The 22,072-nt window shown below is 41.7% G+C and overlaps 1 protein-coding gene across 3 annotated transcripts in view; it reads right to left on the reverse strand.

The window, feature by feature from the left end:
• Window positions 1-1,273: 1,273 nt before the first annotated feature.
• Window positions 1,274-22,072, reverse strand: part of LOC118783178 (LHFPL tetraspan subfamily member 6 protein) — a 47,191-nt gene continuing 26,392 nt past the window's right edge. Inside the window, exons 3-4 of one of the 3 annotated variants that reach the window (XM_036536914.1) lie at window positions 4,902-5,000; window positions 1,274-1,627 (exon numbers count right to left, since the gene is read on the reverse strand). In XM_036536914.1, coding sequence (XP_036392807.1) covers window positions 1,509-1,627; window positions 4,902-5,000 — 218 coding nt within the window. In that variant the 3' untranslated portion in view covers window positions 1,274-1,508. Of the gene's footprint in view, window positions 1,628-4,211; window positions 5,001-22,072 lie in introns of those variants that run through there. The other 2 variants (XM_036536915.1, XM_036536913.1) reach the window with 2 other exon arrangements.

Consider the following 22,072-nt stretch of genomic DNA (forward strand, 5'->3'; position numbering starts at 1 on the left):
CACTGTGATGTGATAGTTTAGAATCATCTTAGCCATGTCTGAACAGTATTATAAATGGCAACACATCCATTAAATATGAAAAACCATCCTCTTCAAAAGGTTTTATGCTGTTTTCCTTTGATTCTGAAGTGGGGTAGATTTCAGAGCATCATGGCACTTTATGAAGTAGTGAATTGGGAATGATTCCATCACAGACAGTCTGGTGGCATCTCATGCCCCTCCCCTACAAATCGCTGAGCTTGCCGAGATTTTGGATTCCAGAGCATTCATCTCTGAAATTTACTGTTTTGCCTCTAATTACAAGAATTAGGACAAGGCCCGTTAGTCATCTACAAAAAAACACATCTCAAGATTAATGATGCAAATAAATCAGAAATTAATGGCCTTTAACACAGATGGAAGCTACCCCCAGGGATGTACAAAATCATATCATGTGATCAATAACCATAAAACAGTGACAACTGCTAAGACAAAACAGTGCTGGAAATATAAAGACTGCACTAATGCTTTCAATCATTATAAAATGGGTGAATACTGGATCTAGCTTTTCATTACATGAAATATATTTGTACAGCTGTCAGAGGAAGGATAGTATTATTGTTCCAGGATTACAACAAAATATCTTAGTTTTTTTTTTTTTTACCTATAATCAAATTCATTACTATTTACCCCAAATGCACATTTATATAGCCTTGGACACTCAAAACATCACTCGAAACATACAATTAGAATATACCGTGTTTATTTACAAACATGATCAAATAAAAACATTGAGCTTATTTTGTTATTATACAAAAAGTATGCTATTATACAATATACATTATCATACACAAAATAGATACCTAAAACATACAATATACTGACATTTAAATGATTAGGACTCTTAAAGCTGAAAGGCCCTAATATATGATATAGCCGGTACTGTTTTTTGAGATTATGGAGGTTATTGCATTTCAATAATTGTTGATGTATTGATGTATTTAAGGCAAGAATACTTCCAAAAGAAGGTCGAATATATAAATAAAATCATTCCACAACAACAATGACCCATCAATATTCCTTTGTCTTTTTTTTCTTCTTTAGTGGGTGTGCTACTGCTACACAACATCAACAAATGGAGTGATTTTCTAAAGAGAGAGAAAGAAAAGAGCACATTTCAAAAGGATCCTTACAAGACAATAAAATGAATTGAAGAAAGATTGGTCCTTTACAATGTTTTCACTTAAAAGGAACAAGTAATAAGAAGCCACCTATAACACTGTGCGCAAAATCAATATTCATGTATATATATACTGGATATAAAAACAGTCCCTGCAATGGTGATGCGATTGGGTGTCCAATGTCCTGGGATGTATCAATGTGGTGGCAGGCCTATGGTGTGTCTTTACAGCTGTCCACACTCAGGCATGCTGGGAAAACTGGAGACCCCGCTTCTCACTGTCCCACCTTCCCTTTCCTTCACTGCCAGCTCATTGGCTTGTCCCTGGCGGTCATTTGGCCTGCACATCCTAGTAGGGGTACTGTTTCTGCTTCTTCCCGGCAAAGCAGGCCAGCCAAGTACACAGCAACATGGCCGTGGCGGCCCCCGCTCCCGTGCAGTAGTAAGCCCAGCCAATCTCACAAGAGCCTGTGGGCCAAAGAGATAGATAGAGGCAACTCTGATTAGAATGTTACCCTATGGCTTGGTTATGTGCGATGTACATACAAATGAATGTAAGTTACTGCACGCGGTTTATAAATACACATGGAAGTAATGGCTATCATCTTCCATGTATTTCTGATGTGCATGTCATTAAAACACTATTTGCCTAAATTGTGGACCAATGAATCCATTTGGTATACATGAAACTAAACAGGTTTACCTAAAAACAATACAAAGAAAAATCCCACAGAATTGTCCAAAATACATGTTATTACATAAGATGTGTGTACTGGATGTTTTTAACACTTAATCGAGAGAAATACTTAATAGGGCACTTGTAGGTCATACGTGACAAGTCGATTGTAGGAGCCCAGCCCCTTTGTTGCTGATTTATCATGTTCTAATAAAATATGACACCCATATTTTACCATTTCCTTGTCTCAGTCTCATTTCTCTCTGAGTCTAAATTCATAGCTCAACTATCAGATGGGAAAGACTGTAATTGAAAGGGAAAAATTCAGCGTGGTTATTAGTCATCCTATTTTATTCACCATCTATTAGGGATGTTTTTCATCTTATCTGTGTGGTGGCTGCGTCGTGATCAAACGTGTGATCTGCTTTGTGGGACAGGAATTCCTATGTGGAATGTGGTGCCTCAGTCTTAATTCCACAGGATGTGACTGTGATTATCCAGGAGTTGTGTGTGTGTGTGTGTCCGAAAGAGATTCTGCAATGTCCATCATATATGAAGCCAAATATAACAGAGATGTCTTAGGTTTCAGAATCATCAGTGAGAGTTCTTGCTTTATTTGTATATGTGCGGTTTGCAATAGTGTGTGTGTCTGAGTAAATCGAAGGAAGATTAATTTTTTATTGTATTAAACCAACATTCTGAGATTTGTAATACGTATTACTTTCAGGACAAAACATTATGGCTATAATCTTGTTTTCTTTCTTTTTTTTCAGTATCTAATAAATTGCCTTACTGCATAGCAACCTTAAGTAAGTCAACCTTACTGCATAGCAAACATATCTAATTTTGCATCTATATCTTGAAACAATCCCGTAAACAATGTTTAAAAGAAATGTTGGTAAGGTGTTTGGATTTTCACTGCCTCACGTGAAACTGGGTCAGCTTTTAAGAAACCAATAAACAGAAGGTTGCCAAGACTCGTTTTTCAAAGCGAAGTCACTTTCTGGATTGACAGCAGGTCACATCAGTTTGTCCACATCATCCGTTTGCTCTCATGTTCACTGATACACATACCAGACCGCTGCACTAAAATCTGCCACATGCCTACCATCTCCCCACACGGAGGGTGAAAAAAAGTTTGGTGTGAAAGGAATTCCAGACAGATGCATGGCAGCCTTTTATGGAATGCAGAAAAAGGGAAGAAATTGAGTGAGAAAGAGTGAAAGGAGAGAGGCCCTGCAGACATAAACCTGGACATATACTCTAGGTGCAGCTGTTAAATGTGTTTCAGTGTATGAGACACAGCATGTTTGCTGGTATTTACGCCTAAAGAAGATCAGATCAAACTACTCATCAGCCCATCCGCAAAGAACAGAAAAAGACTGATGAAAAGGCAACTTTAATGAGTAGGTTTGGTGAAAAGGCATCCATGCCATTTAAGGACATTCATATGCCCTGGGAGTTCATTATAACTTCATAACTCATACAAATCAACCCAAGTGTGAAGTTAGTTTATTTATCAGACAGCACAAAGCATTACAGACTTCAGAGTGGCTTTTCTCCACATTTAATACAATCCTCTGAAGATCTTTATTTCACTCTCTATCCACCCAGAATACAGTATACTGTTATTAATTAGTAACCTTATCCTGCAGTGAGTGCTTTTTTCCAGTGCTTTCTAAAGAGATCACATATCCTATGCCCATTTTTTCTAGGCTACAGTCTACTTGAGCTTGGGGGTCTGGAATGATATCCCAGTCCTAGAGGTGGACCCCGACCCACACACCACATTACAGGGCATTGTGAATGTACAGAAAATTTCAAAAAAGCATTTACAGCATGAAGATTCTGTCCTTACATTAAAACGTTCTGGAAATGCAATATTTCTGAAGCTCACAGGAACCATGGCAATATTATTTCACAATTCCCCTCCATTTAATGCTCTTTTTTCATTTGCAAAAAGGGAACAAGTACTAATGAAATACAAAATTGTATGAAATAGTATTGTAAACAAGGACCATACCTTATGTGAAAGCATGGGATTTGCTACAAGGTTTTATTATGAAATGAACTGAGCGGAACTGCACTTGGAAACAGCTCTTCTGTTCCATAGTACTGTCCACTAACATGAAATGTGTGCAGGACTAAAAGGAACAGTATTGCCACAGAGGTGAAAAATCATCAGTTAGAGTCATACATGTGATTATAAGAACTATATATATATATATATATATATATATATATATGTATATATAAAATTATCATTATTTTTGATGTATACCATTTTAGTTCATGATATCATTATCATTTTAGTTACATGCATCCAGTTACTAAAGCATTATGGCACATACATCATGTGACAAATATAATGGGAGCTTTTACAAGAGCAAATTGAACTGGTTGGTGCCAACTGTTCATCTCACAGCACAAATCTTAGCCGTCACTATGTAATGAAAATTCTCAATTCAGTTTCCCAGAAATCTCACAAGGTGTGTTTCAACTAGGCTGCTATCCGCTCTTAATGGAAGTGCGTGTGCAGATTTTTGACAGCTTGTGGTGACATGTTCAGCTCCAGCATCCAGACTTCCACAGGAAGGTCCATTTGGGTAGTGCGGGGTGAGATCAAAGAACATTATAAACTTTGACACATTGCACAAATAAAAATGCCGACAGAAATTTTAAGCAATATTATTTCCCTCAGCTCTCAGCTTTTCAATGACACTCTGGGCTGCAGTTGCACCCTTGAGTAAAGTATTTCATCTCAGTTAGCCCAGTAAGTAGGATGGTGACTGTATATGGCATAAAATCAGTCTAAACTTTTGCTCCCTAAAAAAAAAACTATAATAATATATCAATATGTGTGTTTCATATTAGATCAATTTATTTGTTGAGTGTTTTGTTTGTGTACATTTGGGAGTAAATCTGTTCTGTGGGCAGATGCAGGTGTACCTCCACAGACTGTGCTGTGTGTGTCCATGTTTGTGCTGTAGTATACCATAGGAGGGGGAGCTCTGTGTATGTGGGTGTCTGTCTGTGGGGCGTCGCTTGTACGTGACTGAGCCTTACCCAGCTCAAATTGGTCCGAGCCATTGCTGCAGGTCTGTCGAACCTCCTCGCTGTCCCATCCCAGGGGATAGAGGGCACATCCCGAACCAATAAGCAGACCTGCACAGAGGGGGGGAGGGACAGAAGGAGGCAGAGTGAAAGTGTGGGAGAGAGAGGGAGAGGGAGATGGGAGAGGGAGAGAGAGAGGGAAGGGTAGAGAGAACGGGTCAGCCATGTCAATGAAGGGCTTCAACATGACTTGTCAGCACAACTCGGATGAATCTGAATTTAAATAGATCTCATGAATATGAAAGCCCCCTGCACTGTTTTTTTAATATAATAAAGATTCAGTAAAGAGCATTTCTTCCCGCCAAATTAAAAAACAAATTTGAAACTGCTGAAATGTAGCCTTTATCGTGGCATGATTTCAGACTGAGAGAATTACTTCACTGGGGCTTATGGGAATGATACAGTGTGGTGATGTCACTGGCACGGAGATGGCAACTCTCTGCTCTCTGATTATTTCCAGCTTATCAGTCAATACAATATGAGTGACAATAACAGGTGTAAACACGGGAATGAACCACAATCAAAGCAGAGAGGTAATCTGAATGAAATGAGACACATGCCAGAGGCATCAAAAAGATGGGGAGCACGATTTCATTCTACCCCAGTGTAACAGTGACATCACGGCTAAGATTTCTGTCAGGAAAAATATCTGTTAAGTAAAAAATGCACGCACACAAAACCAAGGCAACTGGCACCCTATTTAAGCATATTCCCTTCAGGCTGGCTTATCAGCAGCATCTCTACCAGTAGCCAATTAGCCCTGCGCTCAGTATTCAACGATTAAAAAGCAGTCTGATTGGGCATCTTTGGTTCGGAGCAGCACAAATGATGCAGACTAAAAATTCTGTGATGAATCCGAACCTGCCTGTGTCTTGTAGCGAAAGTGACACACTCGCGGAACTGCCATCGGGCAGGTCTCAACTAATAACTCGCCGGATGTCTCAGGAAATTACCCGGCAGGGGCCCCCCTGGAAAGTGGCTTTGAGATCACATTAGCTTAATCCCTTTCAATTTGCCCCCTTTTTGCTGCTATCAGCCAAGGAGTGCTGGATGGCAGCGGAGGGAGAGATAGCTCTGCGACAGACAGCCCTTGCCTTATTAAGCGCTGGCCTCAGATAACGAGCTGGAGTTAATCCACAGGCTCGCCTCGCGCCGCCCGCCAGCACTCCGAGAACGCGCCTGACATCTGAGACAGAGGGGGCCTCCGCGAAGACGTTCCCGAACCCACACCGCCACACTCCCAGAGGGATCTCTCTCTCTCTCTCTTCTCTCTCTCACACACACACACACACAAACAGCCAGACTCCAATGTGATGACACCACTCCCGGGGAGCCACAATTCTGACACACTCCGGGTGTGGTAGTGTCTTATAACGGTTTAGCATGCATGTTTCACTGTTGGCAGCATGAGCATACTGGCCATTTATCTGCCCCGCTAAAGAGTCTCAGCCTTTTAGGGTTGTGCTTGCAAAGCTCACTCACAGTGTGAATAACTGGCCTTCAGTCCTATGTACATTACATCATTGGCATTTAGCAGACGCTCTTTTTCAGAGCGACTTACATCGGTTAGTTTTTTGTCCAAGGATACAGCAGCAGTGCCCAAGTGGGGAATCGAACCGGCAACGAACCGGTTACGAGTCCTGCTCCTTAACTACTATGCTACACTGCCACCCCCACTGTACTCTTTCCGTGAACTCCATCTGTATACAGCACATGTACGGGGCTGCATGCAGTTAACATTAGAGCTGACGCTCTAATAGTTTGCCTCTTCATCAAAATTAGGGCTTGCTCTAAAACCCACCAAAAATAGGAACAGGATGGCACAACTGGAACGAGGTGTGCCTGCAGCACAGGTAAAAAGGGATGGAGAGGAGCATCACCTGAGCAAAATCTCTCAGCTATGACTAAGCGCAGCTCCCTCTGACACCTCACAGTTTTTCCTCTTCACAGCTACCATGCAAATCTACCATGAATTTCCCCGTCTCTACACTGACTCATTTCACGCGAGAGCTACATGACACATATGTATTAGTCATAAGAAAAGCGACAATAGCACTTGCCATTTTTGATGGTTTAATGTCATCTTTAATTTCACTGCCTCTTTCCCCAACTGTGTGATTATTCTTTATCAGATATGAGAAATTCAATGTCCATTGTTCATTACAAAGAGAGAGAGAGAGAGAAAGAGAGAGAAATAGAGACAGAGTGACAGAGAGAGTGTGAAATACAGAGACAGAGATAGAGAGTGTGTGTGTGTGTGTGTGTGTGTGAGAGAGAGAGAGAGAGAGAGAGAGAGAGAGAGCAAGAGAGAGATTAAGAGTCTCTGCTATCTTCAGGACTGGAACTTTAGTCAGGTGCCGGTGATAGACAAATCCCATCATTAATGAGTCGAATTAGCGCTGTGCTAACTACATTGCTGCAGAAAGTGTTTAACCTGTGTTCTGTTACAGATAACTCTCTGCCACTCAATCATGGCCTGCACTAGGGAGATCAGCCCTTCCTGAGTTGCATTTAGACATCCAGATCTCACAATGAGGTTCAGTATGAAGCCATGTAGACACATACATTAAAAACTCTATAATGACAACATAAAAACTGAAATGCTCATAGACTGTTGAATGAAACCAATAGGGTGACCAGGTGGTGGGTGGGTGGCATAATGTTACCAGACAGTTTCAGGCTTCAGTCCTGATAGAATCGCTACTTATTACCCTTTAGTAAGGCACTAAACATGAATTACCTTTGGAATTACCTCTACCAGAATAAATGCAAGGTAGGCTGTACTGGACAAGGGCATCCAGTGAAGATGATAAATAATGTACACTATTTTACATATTGGATAATTTTGCCGCAGGCAAAACTTTATAGGAAAGTCAAAGTTATAGTCACATAAGTCATAGTTAACTCTGACACGGTTTGTGACAGAGTCAAAAAATTTCAATCAGGAAAGCGAGAAAGCATGTGAACTACTTCTGCTACACATGGATACACACAAATGACAGGATCTTTTTTTACAGGGATTTTCCCAGGAATATATCTTAAAGGTCAACGTGCAGTAATTTGACTAGATTTTTGATGGTTAATGAAGTGCAGAGCTGAGACAGGTTCATCTCATTAGATCAGAAAAAGAAGAACATTGAGGAAGAGGGTAACTTCAGATGTAGCAATCCCTTCCCTCTTCATCTTTCCCTTTTCAAGTCCCTCATTTTAGCTATGCTGTTTTTTGTATATGGCGGGGTGTATTTTATAGAACGCAAGAGGGTTTGGATCATTAACGCGATGAAAATCCAAGAGGAAAGGATTTGTAGGTGCTGTAAACAAGTTTGCTAGCTGCCTCCCCTTCCAGTATGAGATAAACAGATAAACAGAGAGCAGGCGTTATATAATCTGATGGTATACAATTTGCAGCTGTTAGGCGCCAAGGATGTTTTTTTTTTTTTTTTTTTTCACGGTAATGCATTCGCTGCTGAATATTAAACAAAATCAGAAATTCTCTTTCAAGTCCCAAGTAATGCTGGGAGATAAAGAGGCATGTAATTGGCTTTAATTTCCTTGCGGCACCAGGAGTGAAACAAAAGCTGGGATGCGCCTCTTTGATCACGCTCTGCACCCCTGCAGGCTGCACTTGAGGACACAGAGGGTGTGGAAACCAGCTTGGGGGGGGGGGGCGGGGGGGTTCCGTCCCTCACTGTCTTCCACACGCCCCCCTTTCTGTTCCATGTCGGGACATGGGAGGAACAGCAAGTCTGCCAAACACAAACAAGTGTTTTCTTCTTTATGATGTCAGATGTTCCTTTTCCTATCATGGGATATTCCTCAAATCATGGCACAGTGTTTGAAAAAACAGCTACAGGTTTATTAGTCTGAAAAAAAAAATCAGACAACGCATAGTTTCCACAGCAAGTCAGGAGAGGTGAACGAACATTGGAAATTGCTTTTAAGTGTCTCAACCAGGACAGGAAACCGTTGTCCAAACTCAAAGGAATGCAATGAGGTAAGCTCAAGGAAAGAAAAAGAAAAAAGCAGACAGAAAAGGGCAATGCTGTCTAACCGACAGTTTAGTTGATTTTGTTTCATTCTCCGCAGGCATCTCAGGTCAGTCTGCACTCAGGAAATATTAAGGCCTTCATTTCATTAACCGGCTCTCTTATATAATAGTCAACAGCACTGTTAGTGCAAACAGACAAAAATAAGTGGGCCCACACAGTATGGAAATAATATATTCATTTGATTTCTTTCAGAGCATTTTTTTTCCACAGTGGTTAATTCTGTCAAATCCCATCTTCCACACTCTGCATGTGGGTTATTGAGATGGAGAGGGGAGGTGGTGGGCTTATAGAGAATGGATACGGCTACTGCGCATCGCAGCACATGCGTCTGCACGCCATGACAACCAGCAAGGCCTCGCACCCGCGCGGTGCTCTGCAGAGGCGCACAGGCCAGATTTGGCAGACTTTTTTATTTGGCTGTTATCTGTGTTCCATTGTTTCAGCTGCAAAGGTGGTGCCAGGCTTTTTTTCCCCTCAAACTATAAACCCTTCTTAGATTATGTGTTAGCCTTTAATTTCCTGTCATTTGCGCTTCCTGCACATCCTACATGCTCCAGACCTAAAGTCAACGAGCACCAAACACTCACAAATACGGCAGTCATCAAAACCGTATTACTCGCCTGACAGACACTAGCAGGATCATGGAAATATTGATTATGACACTGTGAGATATCGCTCATTTAAAAAAAAAAAAAAAACTCAAAACTTATTTTGACAAGTTGCAAATCCTTTAGATTTAGTGACCACTTTTCACAGCTCCTTGGTGTGCTAACAAGCGAGGCGTGGGAGTGTTCAGACGGCTGTGCATCCTGTGCTTTGCTCCCATGCACAGCAGCACAGAGGTCTGACAGGTTCCCAAGGCTCTGCTGATGCACCTTGGCTGCAGTTTGATCCCAGAGGTTCTAAATAGGGTTGTGATGGCCCGCTCGCAGCCTCAAATCCACAAAGCAAGCCTGCACACTGCTGGTGCAGTCACAAGTGCCTTTATCCTGTTATCCTCTGCCTACAAATGTTTCTGCCTGCTCTAATCTGCGGAAAGGCTTCAAACCAATTGTGCAATTGGGTCAAAAACACTGCTCGGTGTAGCTGCTCACTTCCGTATATGGGGAATCATTTATTTTGACTGTCTGTGCTCTCCCACATTCCCTGAGTTATCTGCCATTAAGAGGCAGAATTGAAAAATGGTAGACCCCAAACCCATTAACAGGATCATGACAGATGTCTGAAGAGTGAATACGTACATTTTAGCAGGGTTCTGCCAACCGGAGAGAGGCACTCTGGTTTTGACAGACACCGGCATGAGAGCTGTTCATCTTCCCTTCAACTTTTTGTCACCTCAGTGCAAATACACTGCACAGCTCTGGGGTCTGATGTTACATTAACGCTGTTCTCTGATCTTACTCCTTCAGACTGTGTTGTGTCATCAAGGAGATAACAGCTACAGTTGCAATCCTAATAAAGGACTCTGCTCATGTGATTGAGGTTGAACTATTATTGATAAAAAATAATGTCACTGTCCAATTACACTACATCACATTACATTTAACAGACACTCATATCCAGAGCAACTTCCAGCACAAGACAACAGAAGTGTATCTATTCAAGTTATATGACCAACAGTGTCAGGACAGGCTAACAACACTCCCAGACTAGTGAGCATGAGCACAACACCATTCAAGTACTACCACAAGTTATCTTGTGCCAACCTGAAACCAGACAGCCAAGAAACTAAGGAAAGCCAAGTACACATACTACCATACATCATAGTCACTAGATCACAGTATCCATAACACACTGCAATGTTACACGTAAAATAAGCAGCAAGTAATACAAGTACTGACCCAAAAGACACAATGGGAGGTGCATGAATAAGAAAAAAGATTCTTCTGCTTCAATAGGTATTTACAATGTTGTTTACAATGCAAATGTTGTCTTAGGGCAGCGGGGTTATGGTAACCAGCTGGACACCTGCGTGAGATGAGAAGATAACAGAAGACAAGCACTAAGGTGAGCTTGTCATTCTCGTCTTGGGTTTGAACATAGATTTGTGAATCATAACTTCTGCGCGATTTCCGTGATTAGTTTTAAGGAAGTCACAAGAGGTCAATATACATCAATACAATATCTATTAACTCTGTTCCATCCTGGCGAGCTGTTACTGCTGACTATCTCATGAGAAGGTTCAATACCCAATTTCATGCGGTCATTTGTCATATATACATGCCCTTTACAGGTCTGTGAGTGCAATTCCTTGGTGTTCATTCTATTGCATTGCTTTACAGAAGGCTGCACCCTATGATTAAGCTTGTAAACACAAAACAGGTTCTGAATTTAAAATACCCAACCTGATGTAGCACTCTGTCCCTGTCTGATCTGAATCACCCCCCTTGCTCATCCAGCACATGAATGTAAGGCTTGTGGTTGGCAAAAGGGCATAAACAATGCAGCTGTAAAGCAGAAGGAGTGCCATATCATGTTTGGTGTTTGCTGAAAAATATAGTGTAATCTGTGTACGGTGAAGTCTGCCTTCAGCACAGACTGAGACCACGGGGTGCTGCCTTGCCTCTTCCCGGCTGATCTACATGCCGGAATTCCTTCCCATACCCCTGCCATTCCTGGGGCGCTTAAGGCTTTTGTCTCCCCCCCTCTCCACTGCTTTGTCTGTGAGAACATGGAGAGCTCCGTGCTGTGTTCTATGCCCTTCTCCATGCCGTTCGGGTGATTATTCAACAGGGTGAAAGAGAGACAGAGGATAAGCCAGTGAGCTTTAAGTGATGGGAGAGAGGGGGGAGGTGAAAGAGCAGTGCACTCCAGGTCACTGTTGGCCCTCTCTCTTTCTCCAGTGGAGGGAAACGGCAAAGAAAAGTGGAGAGCTGAAATTATCCCACCATGGAGATGGAAGGAACAGCTGACCGACAGGGCTGAGCAACAAACCAATGCAAAGCCTGTCCATCCACCAGATAACATCTCACACAGATGGTTTATAAGATGAAGAGGGAGTGGGTGAGAGAGGACGAGAGAAAGAGGAGAGGAGAGAGAGGGAGGAAAGGACAGAGACAGAAATATGGAGAAAGTGAGAAATGAGACATGTTGATGAGCAGGGAGCTGGAAAGCGAGAGAGAAGTGAATGAGGGGAAAAGAACTGAGAGCTGAGAGTATGCAAGTCACAAGTCAGACTGAAATGACAATTTTCCTCCTGTTTGGAAAGAAACAGGACAGCTCTGCCAGAATAAACACTGTGCAAATGGAAAGAATGTTGCATAAGATCTTGATCTCCTTTAAAAATGTGTGTGTGTGTGTGTGTATGTGTGTGTTTGTGTGTGCGTGCATATGTATATCTGTGTGTGTGTAGGCGTATACGTATGTATGAATTTGTGTGACAAGGAAAATTAGCATTAAGTACTCTTATCGATAACTTTTACAAGTAGTTTTAGGAAAGGCATTAAAATTACAGACACACACAGTCAAAGTAGACCACAATCAACACACAGGAGAAACACCAAGATATCTCAGCTTGGAAATTCTAATGTTGATCACATGGGCAAAGTAAGCCTCAACTCCGAAACCTTAATCCTATTTAAAACTCCATCTCAATCCTTGCCGCTCTGCAGTTCAGCTTAGAGGTTTTTATCAGTAGAAAAAAAAAAAAAGATTTCCCAAGTTCTCTCAAGTCTAAAGTGCTAATTCAAGTTAACAGGACCTTTTATCCACTGGTATAAGTCAGTGTGTTTGGGTCAGGCGCCCTCCCATCACCACTCTTGGAGTTACGTACATAATTATAGATTTCTAGAGTTGTACTTTCTGACCACAGTCCACTCAGTTCCACCCATCTCCTTGGGACCAGTCCATCTCCTCCCAGCTGTGTCGCCAGCACAGTGGTGCGATGTGCTTAGCTGCCCACGGTTTATATAATGTTTTATCTCCTCCAACAATTTTAATGGGATCGACAGAGAATTCCTCAGAGGAGCTTATTCCATGGCGAGCTTATTGAGTGAGAACGTTTAAGCTAATCCCGTGGTACCGTGCAGGGGATTCAGCAAAAACCCAGGGAGGGGACACGCGGGGCTCAGATGTGGTGAAGGAGTGTAAAAACGGCGTAAGGCTGGGAACAGGGTCTGAAGAGAGACATGTTCACGGAATCACGCCTCACAACCTGTAATATTAGAATTCTGCAATTCTGCAAAAAAAGTATTTATCACCCAAACCTTCTCAGTCTGGATTCCAGTCAGACACAGTGATGTTTATGTTCTAATTATAGCTACCACTACCTGTCTGGGGAGAGGGCCGCTGGCTTTCAGAATGCAAGACTACAGAAAGTACTTGAGAGGCAGACTTCATATGATCCACCATTTCTACCTTAGTAAGAATTTCAGTATCACTGTTAGTATAAACAGCAATGTAAAATAATTTGCTCCCTTTGAATGTGGTGTACAATGGCTGTATTAAACAACTGAGTATGTGAGCCCTGTTTCTGTGTGTGTGTGTGTGTGTGTGTAACATACACATAAAAAAGTGTTTTCCATAGCTCATAAATAGCCCAAGGGCAGGTTCTGTCCAAAAGGGTTCCAACATGGGTCACAAGTTCTGTCCAGTCAATCTCATCAGTGGAAACCAGGAAGTAACCAAATACCCCACTGGGATATAAGCCACAAAGTGACACAACAATTTATCCAATGAGCCAAGAAAAGTCTTAAAAACCCTGACATGTTACCCCTCTGGGATAAAAACAAAATTATGGACCTCTTTGTGTTTCCCTCCATCTATCGCATACCCATCTGTGATCCTGGCACACAACCAGTGGCCCATGTTGGACTTCCCTGTAAGTCCCCCTGCCACCCTCCGGGGGACAGCAGCTCATTCAAGGCCCATTCCCCAAAGAGGAGCTGCAAAATGGGGGAGACAGCTGGCAAAGCACCCCCTACCACTGAGAAGACCATGCTGGATCAACACCACCTGCCGCTCTCAAAACTGCTAAGGTCTGCTCCCGCGGGAGTGGTGATAACAACCCTACGACAGAGACCCAATTTGTTCTACGTCAGGCCCCCTCACACACATGGCTGTCCTAGGAGAGTGCTGTTAACAGCCCTACATGTGCTCATCTTTTTATTTTTTTAATGGGCTGAACTGGGCCTTCGGTTGTCTTGATCTGTTTGAAACAAATTTGTTCTGGTCCACCTGCCAATAGCAAGGGTTAATCTTATCAACCATATTCACTGATGTTTCCATTTATTTTAGGAGACACTGGCAATTTCTCAAAAGCAGAATTTATAAATGGACTTAAAAGGGAAAGGTCTGATGGTGGGAAACTATTTGAGCGTTGAAGTTTTTTTTTTTTTTTTGATGACTGAGTGTTAAAAGGGCCTGAGATAAGCTGGGAGAATACAAAACAAACAGTGCAGGACAAAAAAAGGAGAAACGCACATTTTCCGCACTGCAGTCAGCTGGAGCTTTTCATGGGAGAAGCAAGACATTTCTGACACTGCGCAAAACAGGCTTCCACTTTCCCCATTGCAAGGCCCACGCCTCTTTATCTTAGAGCCAGACTCCTCTGGACTGGCTACGGCTGACCATCTGAAATTACAAACTGGCCTGGCCTAACACCCCTCCTCCTCTCTGGGGACGAGCAGAGGCTGAACGGGAACGGGAGTTGAAAACGACGGGGGAAAATACAGCTGTGCCTGTGAGATAGGCAAACAACCCCCAATAAAAAGTCCCCCCTTTTCTGCAGTTCCCTGAAAAAGCAGTAATGTACCACATGCTTACCAAATTGAGCTCTATGGGACCGCCCTGACTCTTGTGGGGCGGATGGGGAGATGTGTTTGCATTGTGCGAGTGTAGCCCAAAACTGGCCCATAAAATGGCATGACCAACAAACCAATGAGATGCTTTTTAGAGCGTGGGGAATCATAAAGAGCAGTGCCCGCAAACTTAGGTTCACATTGCCTACTACGATAAGGTATGTTTCACACACAGTGTAGAGGCTTACCGAAGAAAGTTGAGCTTTACTCTCTGAGAAGTAATGCCTACAGTCAATCATTCCTTTGCTCTCACAGCATTAAAGTGCCAATGCAGCAATGCAGGCTATGCAAAAAGGAAGTTCAAAGGAATATCTGAATCGTCTCGAGGCAGTTTTCACTCTAAGGAATTTTCCTGGGGGGGTGGGTCCGTGTATTTCCCATGACCCCGGATTCTTCACGCAAATTCACAGAAGCCGCTTTATCAATAGTTTAGATTTGGAGACGTTCACTGAAAGAGGGAATGCATGCATGGAAGCACTCTTCAGGACAGAGGTCTGCCACTCAGGGGCTGCCTGTGAGGTTATGGCCTCTCCACTGAACATCCCTTCCCACTCCTGGCCTCTGTAATGGATTCTAAGATGTGTTTTCTGCTCCACCTCATCGTTGGGTGTTGATTGATATTGTACTGGTCTGGCTTTTCAGGCTCTGCTGTCTCCTAGTCACCAGCATTCATACCTAAACGAGCACATGGAGGTAAAGATGATTTCCAATCCCTGTAAATGACAAGGGGGGTGGGGATATGCGAAAGGCATAGCTCATGAGCACACATGTTTTTAATTATTTCCAATATATTTCTTTTGTAACAGCCTATATTCAGTTAGAGCTTTCCCAGCTGCTTTTCATTTCAACATACAGGCCATAACTCCCCATGCTGTAACCTGGAATACTGACATCATCATATTTTATAAAGGAAAGACAAATAAGTACTACTCTCGTTATTACAAATTACCCCTGAAGTCATCACTCAAATTCTGATCCCTTTCATGGCTTGCCTAAACAGCAACTTGGTGCCTGTTTCTCACTTTGTTCTCTCTGTAGCTCGTACCCAACAAAACGGGCCCAGTGAATTATACTGCCAGGAAGAGGGCAAGGAAGTGGGCTTGGTGGAATGTTAGATGAGTTCTGGAGGGTGCTGGGGAGGGAAGAGCTGTGGGTGTAAATTGTAGCATCCACTGGCAAAGACAACAGATACCTCCCTTCCTCCCACAAGGCATGGCTTCTGCCCTTTGGAGCCAAAGTAACTCTCTACCACATTCACTAAAGTATTGCTCTGTAGTGTCTGACACTGTCTGCTGCATTCAAATGTTCTCTGATGAAAACCAGGCTGGTTTTGTTTCTCCCAAGCGCTGAATGTTGTTGTCTTAGAGGGACATCGTCTTGGGCAATGTGCAATGCTTTTCAAAACTGAAACAATGAGGACAATTTGCTCGAGGGTAAAGACAACTTGGAACAAATCTTGCATCTTACTGTCTTTATTCAGCATCTGCAGAAGTTCTAAGGGAACCCACAGCTGAAATATTCTGTGGTGACATAAAGCTGACTGCCATCTTGCAGTAAACTGAGCTATCTGCCCCTAACCAACTCTTAATGAAGCAGAAAAAAAAGTGTAGAGGAACAATTTCCTGTCATAACAGCTCTGATGCGGCAGATAAATGGAGCGTCAAAGTGCTAGATTTTTCCTCAGGGAAAAAGAGCCATGCTTCTCAGTGTGAAGTATAGTCTGGCATTTCATTTGTGACAGTATGTTATTTATGGACTTAACAATTAGTGTATCAAAATAACAATTAAGCACAGATCTACAAGAAAATACTAGAGAAAATTACACAAGTCTTCCCTGTGGATGAATAAGTTTGAATTGAATTTAGAAGTGGTACTTCTAGATTCCCTGACCTAGAACACAAGAGATTACTTTCCTGTGACCATCTGAAAACATTGTATCATATCTAAATTTGTGGATTTGAGTTTTTATTTCTCTGCATAGCTGTTTCTCCATTTCGGTTCCCTTTCGTTATCATCTTAAGAGTAAAGTACACTCAGGCCATCACCGAAGCATCTCCAAATAGCACATTGTGCCCTGCTCTCTTAATACACTGAAAAAATGTACTGTCTTCTGGTTTCTTTAGATAAAACTTTGTATGTATTTTCAAGCACATACCCTATTCATTTCAATCCACTGGAAGAATCTAAAATTAACCCCAGTAAATATTTTCCCAAAAACATCCTGAAGAATGCATAATAAGCAACACAATAAAAATGTGATTTTGTGATTGTACCATGAAAAATATTTTGTACCTAAAACAAAATGAGAACATGCTGGGAAAACCAAGAAGTGAAGTATTTATGGCACAAACCCAGCTTTATTAATGGAAAAACAAGCTAATAGCAGTGCGCAACATTGCTATGGTTAAGCTACTGACAGATATATATATATATATATATATATATATATATATATGCATACACCTTTGACCTTTGTATGTCAAAGTAGTTTAGACAAGAAACTGAAATTTCCTCCGTTTTTACATTGATAAAAGTTTTGTTCTCAACAAACTGTTTGAAAAACGAAAAAATGAGTGAAAGTTATCAAATCTTTCACTCCCTTCCCCCACCTGGTCCATTTAGGAATAACAGGATCAAAGCCTTCGGAGTGGGTGCCTGAGGGTGTTTCTTAATAAACTTTTCACGGTGTTTATTTCTTTTTCAACTGGAGCCTGCAAAATCCTGGGCAGCTGAGTGAAGGCTGTTTCCACAGAAGGTTACGTTAAAACTGTATTTATTAAAGGAGACACCTTTAGGATTTTTAAGTATTCCAAGCTCCTGCAGTGATATCCTGAGGCAAAAAAAAACAGGAAAAAATGAAAAGAATCTGCCATGAAAGGTCCTGCAAATGCCACAGAAAAAAAAACAGAGGGTCTTCGAATCTAAGTGCCGACATTCCAGCAGTATGGGCAAGTATCAGCGCAAAATGACACAGATAATGCAATAACAGCAGGTTCACTGTGAGACCTGATACCTGCCTTAACACTGAGGGCAGAGGAGACACTCCTCGCTAGTGTCTGGCTACTGCTCTCAATTTGTTTTAACCACTCAAGCAGTCATCCGTTTCTGCAAAGTGATGACAAACCCTCAGATTTGAACAGGACGCTGCGGTTCCCCTTTTCTGCTCCCCAAGTCCATCTCTCTCCATCTGGATACAATCAGTTCTGCCGGGCAAGTGTCCCAGATGATTGCCTGTCTGCTGCTGTCTCCGCACTTCCAAGACCACCAGTCAGGGTGCTTAATTAATGCCAGCGAAGATGCACTGATAGAGCCCTCCTCCTCCCTGCTTCTCCCTCAGCCTTGTGGTGCAGTAGATTTAGCTGTGCCCCGAGTTCCATCAAAGCGCAGCCATGTTCAATCTCCGTAAGAACTCGCTGCTTGTAACTGACAGGCACCAGTACATCAAAAAGGCTCTAATGTTTTCTGAGTGGGATCTTCACAATCCTTGCCGCTGCGTGTTTGTAAACTGAGAGGCCGGTTAAAGAAATTCATTAAGCTCTTTTGCATTGCCTGGAAAACAATTGGACATATTCAGCATTACCCCTTAACCTTGTGTTTGTATTAAAAACTACAGATCTATCTGCTCAAAGGGTTGATTTTTTTTTAGGTTCAATGGAATATTCATTATGTTGAATAGAATATGACACAACTCCATCAAACACGCCCAAATAGACTTCTCTATGAATTATTCAACATGGATATAAAAGACATAGCAGCATGCTTCCTAGTTATTATTTACCCCCCTAATGTGACATAGTCTATTGAATATGTATCAGATATCTTTAAACTATGCCTGTATTTACTGTAGTCGGTGGAGTCGTCTCTCTTTTCTTCCGGGGGGTAATTATATTTTACTGTTGTATTTTTCTTTCTGCCTCGGTCACATATTGATTTCACATGCAATAGAGCAATGGTACAGACAGTGTGCATTGTTTTTCACTTAGTGGTTGCCACATCTTTAAGTTCCAGGTTGGGAGGGCCGTGTGTGTGGATATACATATACACACAGACACACACATATATACATATATATACATACGTAAGTATGTACATATATAAAGAGAGAGAGAGTGAGAGAAAGACATTTACATGTGTGTGTCTGTGCATGTGCAGATATTTGCATGCACGTACAAGGCTATGGATAGACTTACACAGTAATTAGAGCATAAGCTGTGAGTTGAAACACTACAAGTACTGAGAGGCAAAAATAAAACAGAAAGAAACACGAAGATCAGGCAGCAGCCCCAGTCTGAGCTTTTCCTCATTGGGCAATGCACAATGCCGTTATTTAGAGCTTTGTTATACATATTCACATGAGGAACATCTGGATACACTCGAACTCCAGCTCTGCATACAGCAAACACAAAGAACTATAACTTGGAGTGCAGCAGGAGGAGGGGGGGAAAGGCAAAATCAGCAGCAATCTTGGGCACCAGAAAATTGCTCCGGTAAGCTGCTAAATTTTCAAACAGAGAGCTTCAAAAAACACAAATGCTGAACAAAATGCTCCAATAAAGCCCACTGTTCCCTGCATCTCACAGCTTTTCTATTTTTAAGCAGCATCAAGGCTAGTTGGGAACACTTTTGCAGTGTAGCTTCTTTCCACTAAACTCTATGGTTTAATTAACATGGCGGTCCATCAATTCATTGGTTAACTCACTTCAGCTGAGCCCCCGGTGGAAGTTTTCACAATTCCCTATGAAGTGACAACGAAACCGCATTTCATCCTAACAAGGACAAAACTGCATGGGAGTGTCTCATTGAATGGAGTACACTTAACAATAATAATCAAAGAAAAACATTCATTGGTCTGGGAGACCAGGGCCAGTACTATAACAGAGATTATTTAGAGTATAACTGGTCAGGGAAAATGATTAAGAGACACTTGAGTTTTATTGATTGCAGTAAGAATACCCCCAGGCCATTCATGACTGTAGGTCTATCCTGGCCTGGGCTCTCTGGTAACAGGGACTCAGGCAGATGGAGAGAGGCACGATGAGACAACATGTTGGGGATGGAGTGAAGTCAAAACAGCTTGAGGTCTTGTGTATAAACGTTTGACCGTGTGAAATCAGATATCTTTCATTTCAAGAAAAAAACATTGTACAAGCTTCTGTAAGACAGAAACATCATTCTGGCATATTTCTGGCTCCCTTGGAATGAGTGGATATAACGTGCTCTACAATTTACCAGGATTTCTGAATAGATCCGTGCCATTCTCTGGGCAACAGACCATGCCAGAACCCACCCACACTAGCAACAACAATTATGAAACTATACTTAGTTAAACAATAAGGTATTATCTGACCAAGAATCTCCTGCCAGGGCTCATTAACAATTAAAGCAAATGTGACACAGGGTGTCACAACTTTATTGAACTTGACATTTATTCAGTGATATTTATCACCATGATTAACTGCCAGTTTGCTGTCTCACCTGGACAAAAATAATTTTATAATAAATTATTATTACTGTTTGTATTATTCATTATGCGGGTGTCTGCACAAGGTGTGATATAAAGAATCTTCATTCTCTTCCAATCTTCATTCTCATCACAAATCCCTCTCTAAAAATGTATCATTACGCAAGCTTGGTTTTGGGAACAAAAAAGAAGTCCTCTAAAATCAACCATGAAGTAGTTTCAATCCACATTCCAGTCTCTATAGCGACAAGGAATCTGTTTGCTTGACATATTTCCCTATAAAGAGGAAAAAAACTTCTTCCCTCTGCATATTTCCAACCCCCATCTCCTCCTAGTCTTTCTCCTCCCCCTGTTTGGGATCCCTCATTAGTATTCTGTGCATATATTAGGACACAATCGCTCTAGTCTGTGGGAACCGGGAAGCTGTTCATGAAGTTTAGCTAAGTGGAAGATTCATTGCCTTCATTCAGAGTATGCAATTCAAATATCCAAATAATATTAATATACTCCAAACAAGTTAACATATATATGTTTAAAAAGGATGGCTATAGTGTTTCTCAAGTACAAGCCCCCACCACTAAGGGAGGTGTATGACAATTTATTGCCATTAAATGGGTACTGTTAACACTCCTTTCAAGTCATAAAAATTAGAAACAAGTTCAGAGTCTCTTGCTTGGAGTCCATCTGTCTCTGTCTTGTGGTAATTCTCCCCATTAAAATCGATGGTGAGATGAATGAATACCTGAAGCTGTTGGGACACCTTGTTGAAAACTCTGCCTGTTTCCCTTATGGTCCATAAGTTACACTGGGGAAAAAAGGCCAGCTCTCAGCACCAGCGATGAATCATTCCTATGGGAACCACTTGCGCACAGCGGCCAGTTTAATAAAACCTATCATGATCGAGAGATTCACACCTTTAAATCACAGAAATGGCAAAAAAAAAACAAAACAAAATACTACAATGTTGCTCTGGATGACTTTTCTGTAGGGAAGTCTGGTTCATTTTTGTTTTGACTCCAATAATGGCAGGCTATTTGTTACAAAATCCCATAGCTATCAAAGCAAATAGTAGAACAGTAGAAAGAGACAAGCTAAGATACCTTTGAGTAATTTCATCTGTGATTTTAATGCAAAAAGGACAGTGTTCCTTGTGTCTTTGGCAAGGTTTCGCTGTTTCTGTGTGTCCATTTCTCCTCTATGACCCTTGTCTGCTTCTAAGGCAAGCAGACAAAGTGTTCCGACCAATATTGATTTTTTGGAAAATTATCTGTAAATGAAACGATACTCATCTTCCTTCTGCTATCACTATTTTGAAGGGAACTGCTGATGGAAAAAAACAGAAAAAATAAAGTATTTACTGCTCTCTGTCTGCACAAGCACATATCCTCCAGAGAAATTTCAGTTATATCCTAAAGCTTCCTTTTGTTATCCTCCATCACAGTGAGAGAAAAGATCCTTTGATCATGCACTGTAACTCCTTCATTTAGAGGAGAGCGAGGGGGGTGGATTCTCTAAATAATTGGGAGGAAGACAGATAAGTAAAATGCAGTGAAGAGTGTTAAAATCAAGAAAGAGAGGAAAGCGAAAATCCAATCAGGATAAACACCGCAGTCAATGTTAATGAGTGGTGCAGTAGTTCAGCAGCTGTGCTTGTGCTTGTGCTTGCCCCCCAGTTTCCATCTCTGCCGTACCCGTGAGAATTGAATTGCATTTGTAAATGTCCAGTTCTGTAAACACTTAATATGGTAAAATATAAGCTTTAGATATTGCCCAGGATGTAGCATGTAGCCTGATGTAACACATTTAACCCTTGAA

The sequence above is a fragment of the Megalops cyprinoides genome, chromosome 9, assembly GCF_013368585.1.
Source record: "Megalops cyprinoides isolate fMegCyp1 chromosome 9, fMegCyp1.pri, whole genome shotgun sequence".
Classification (NCBI taxonomy): Eukaryota; Metazoa; Chordata; class Actinopteri; order Elopiformes; family Megalopidae; genus Megalops; species Megalops cyprinoides.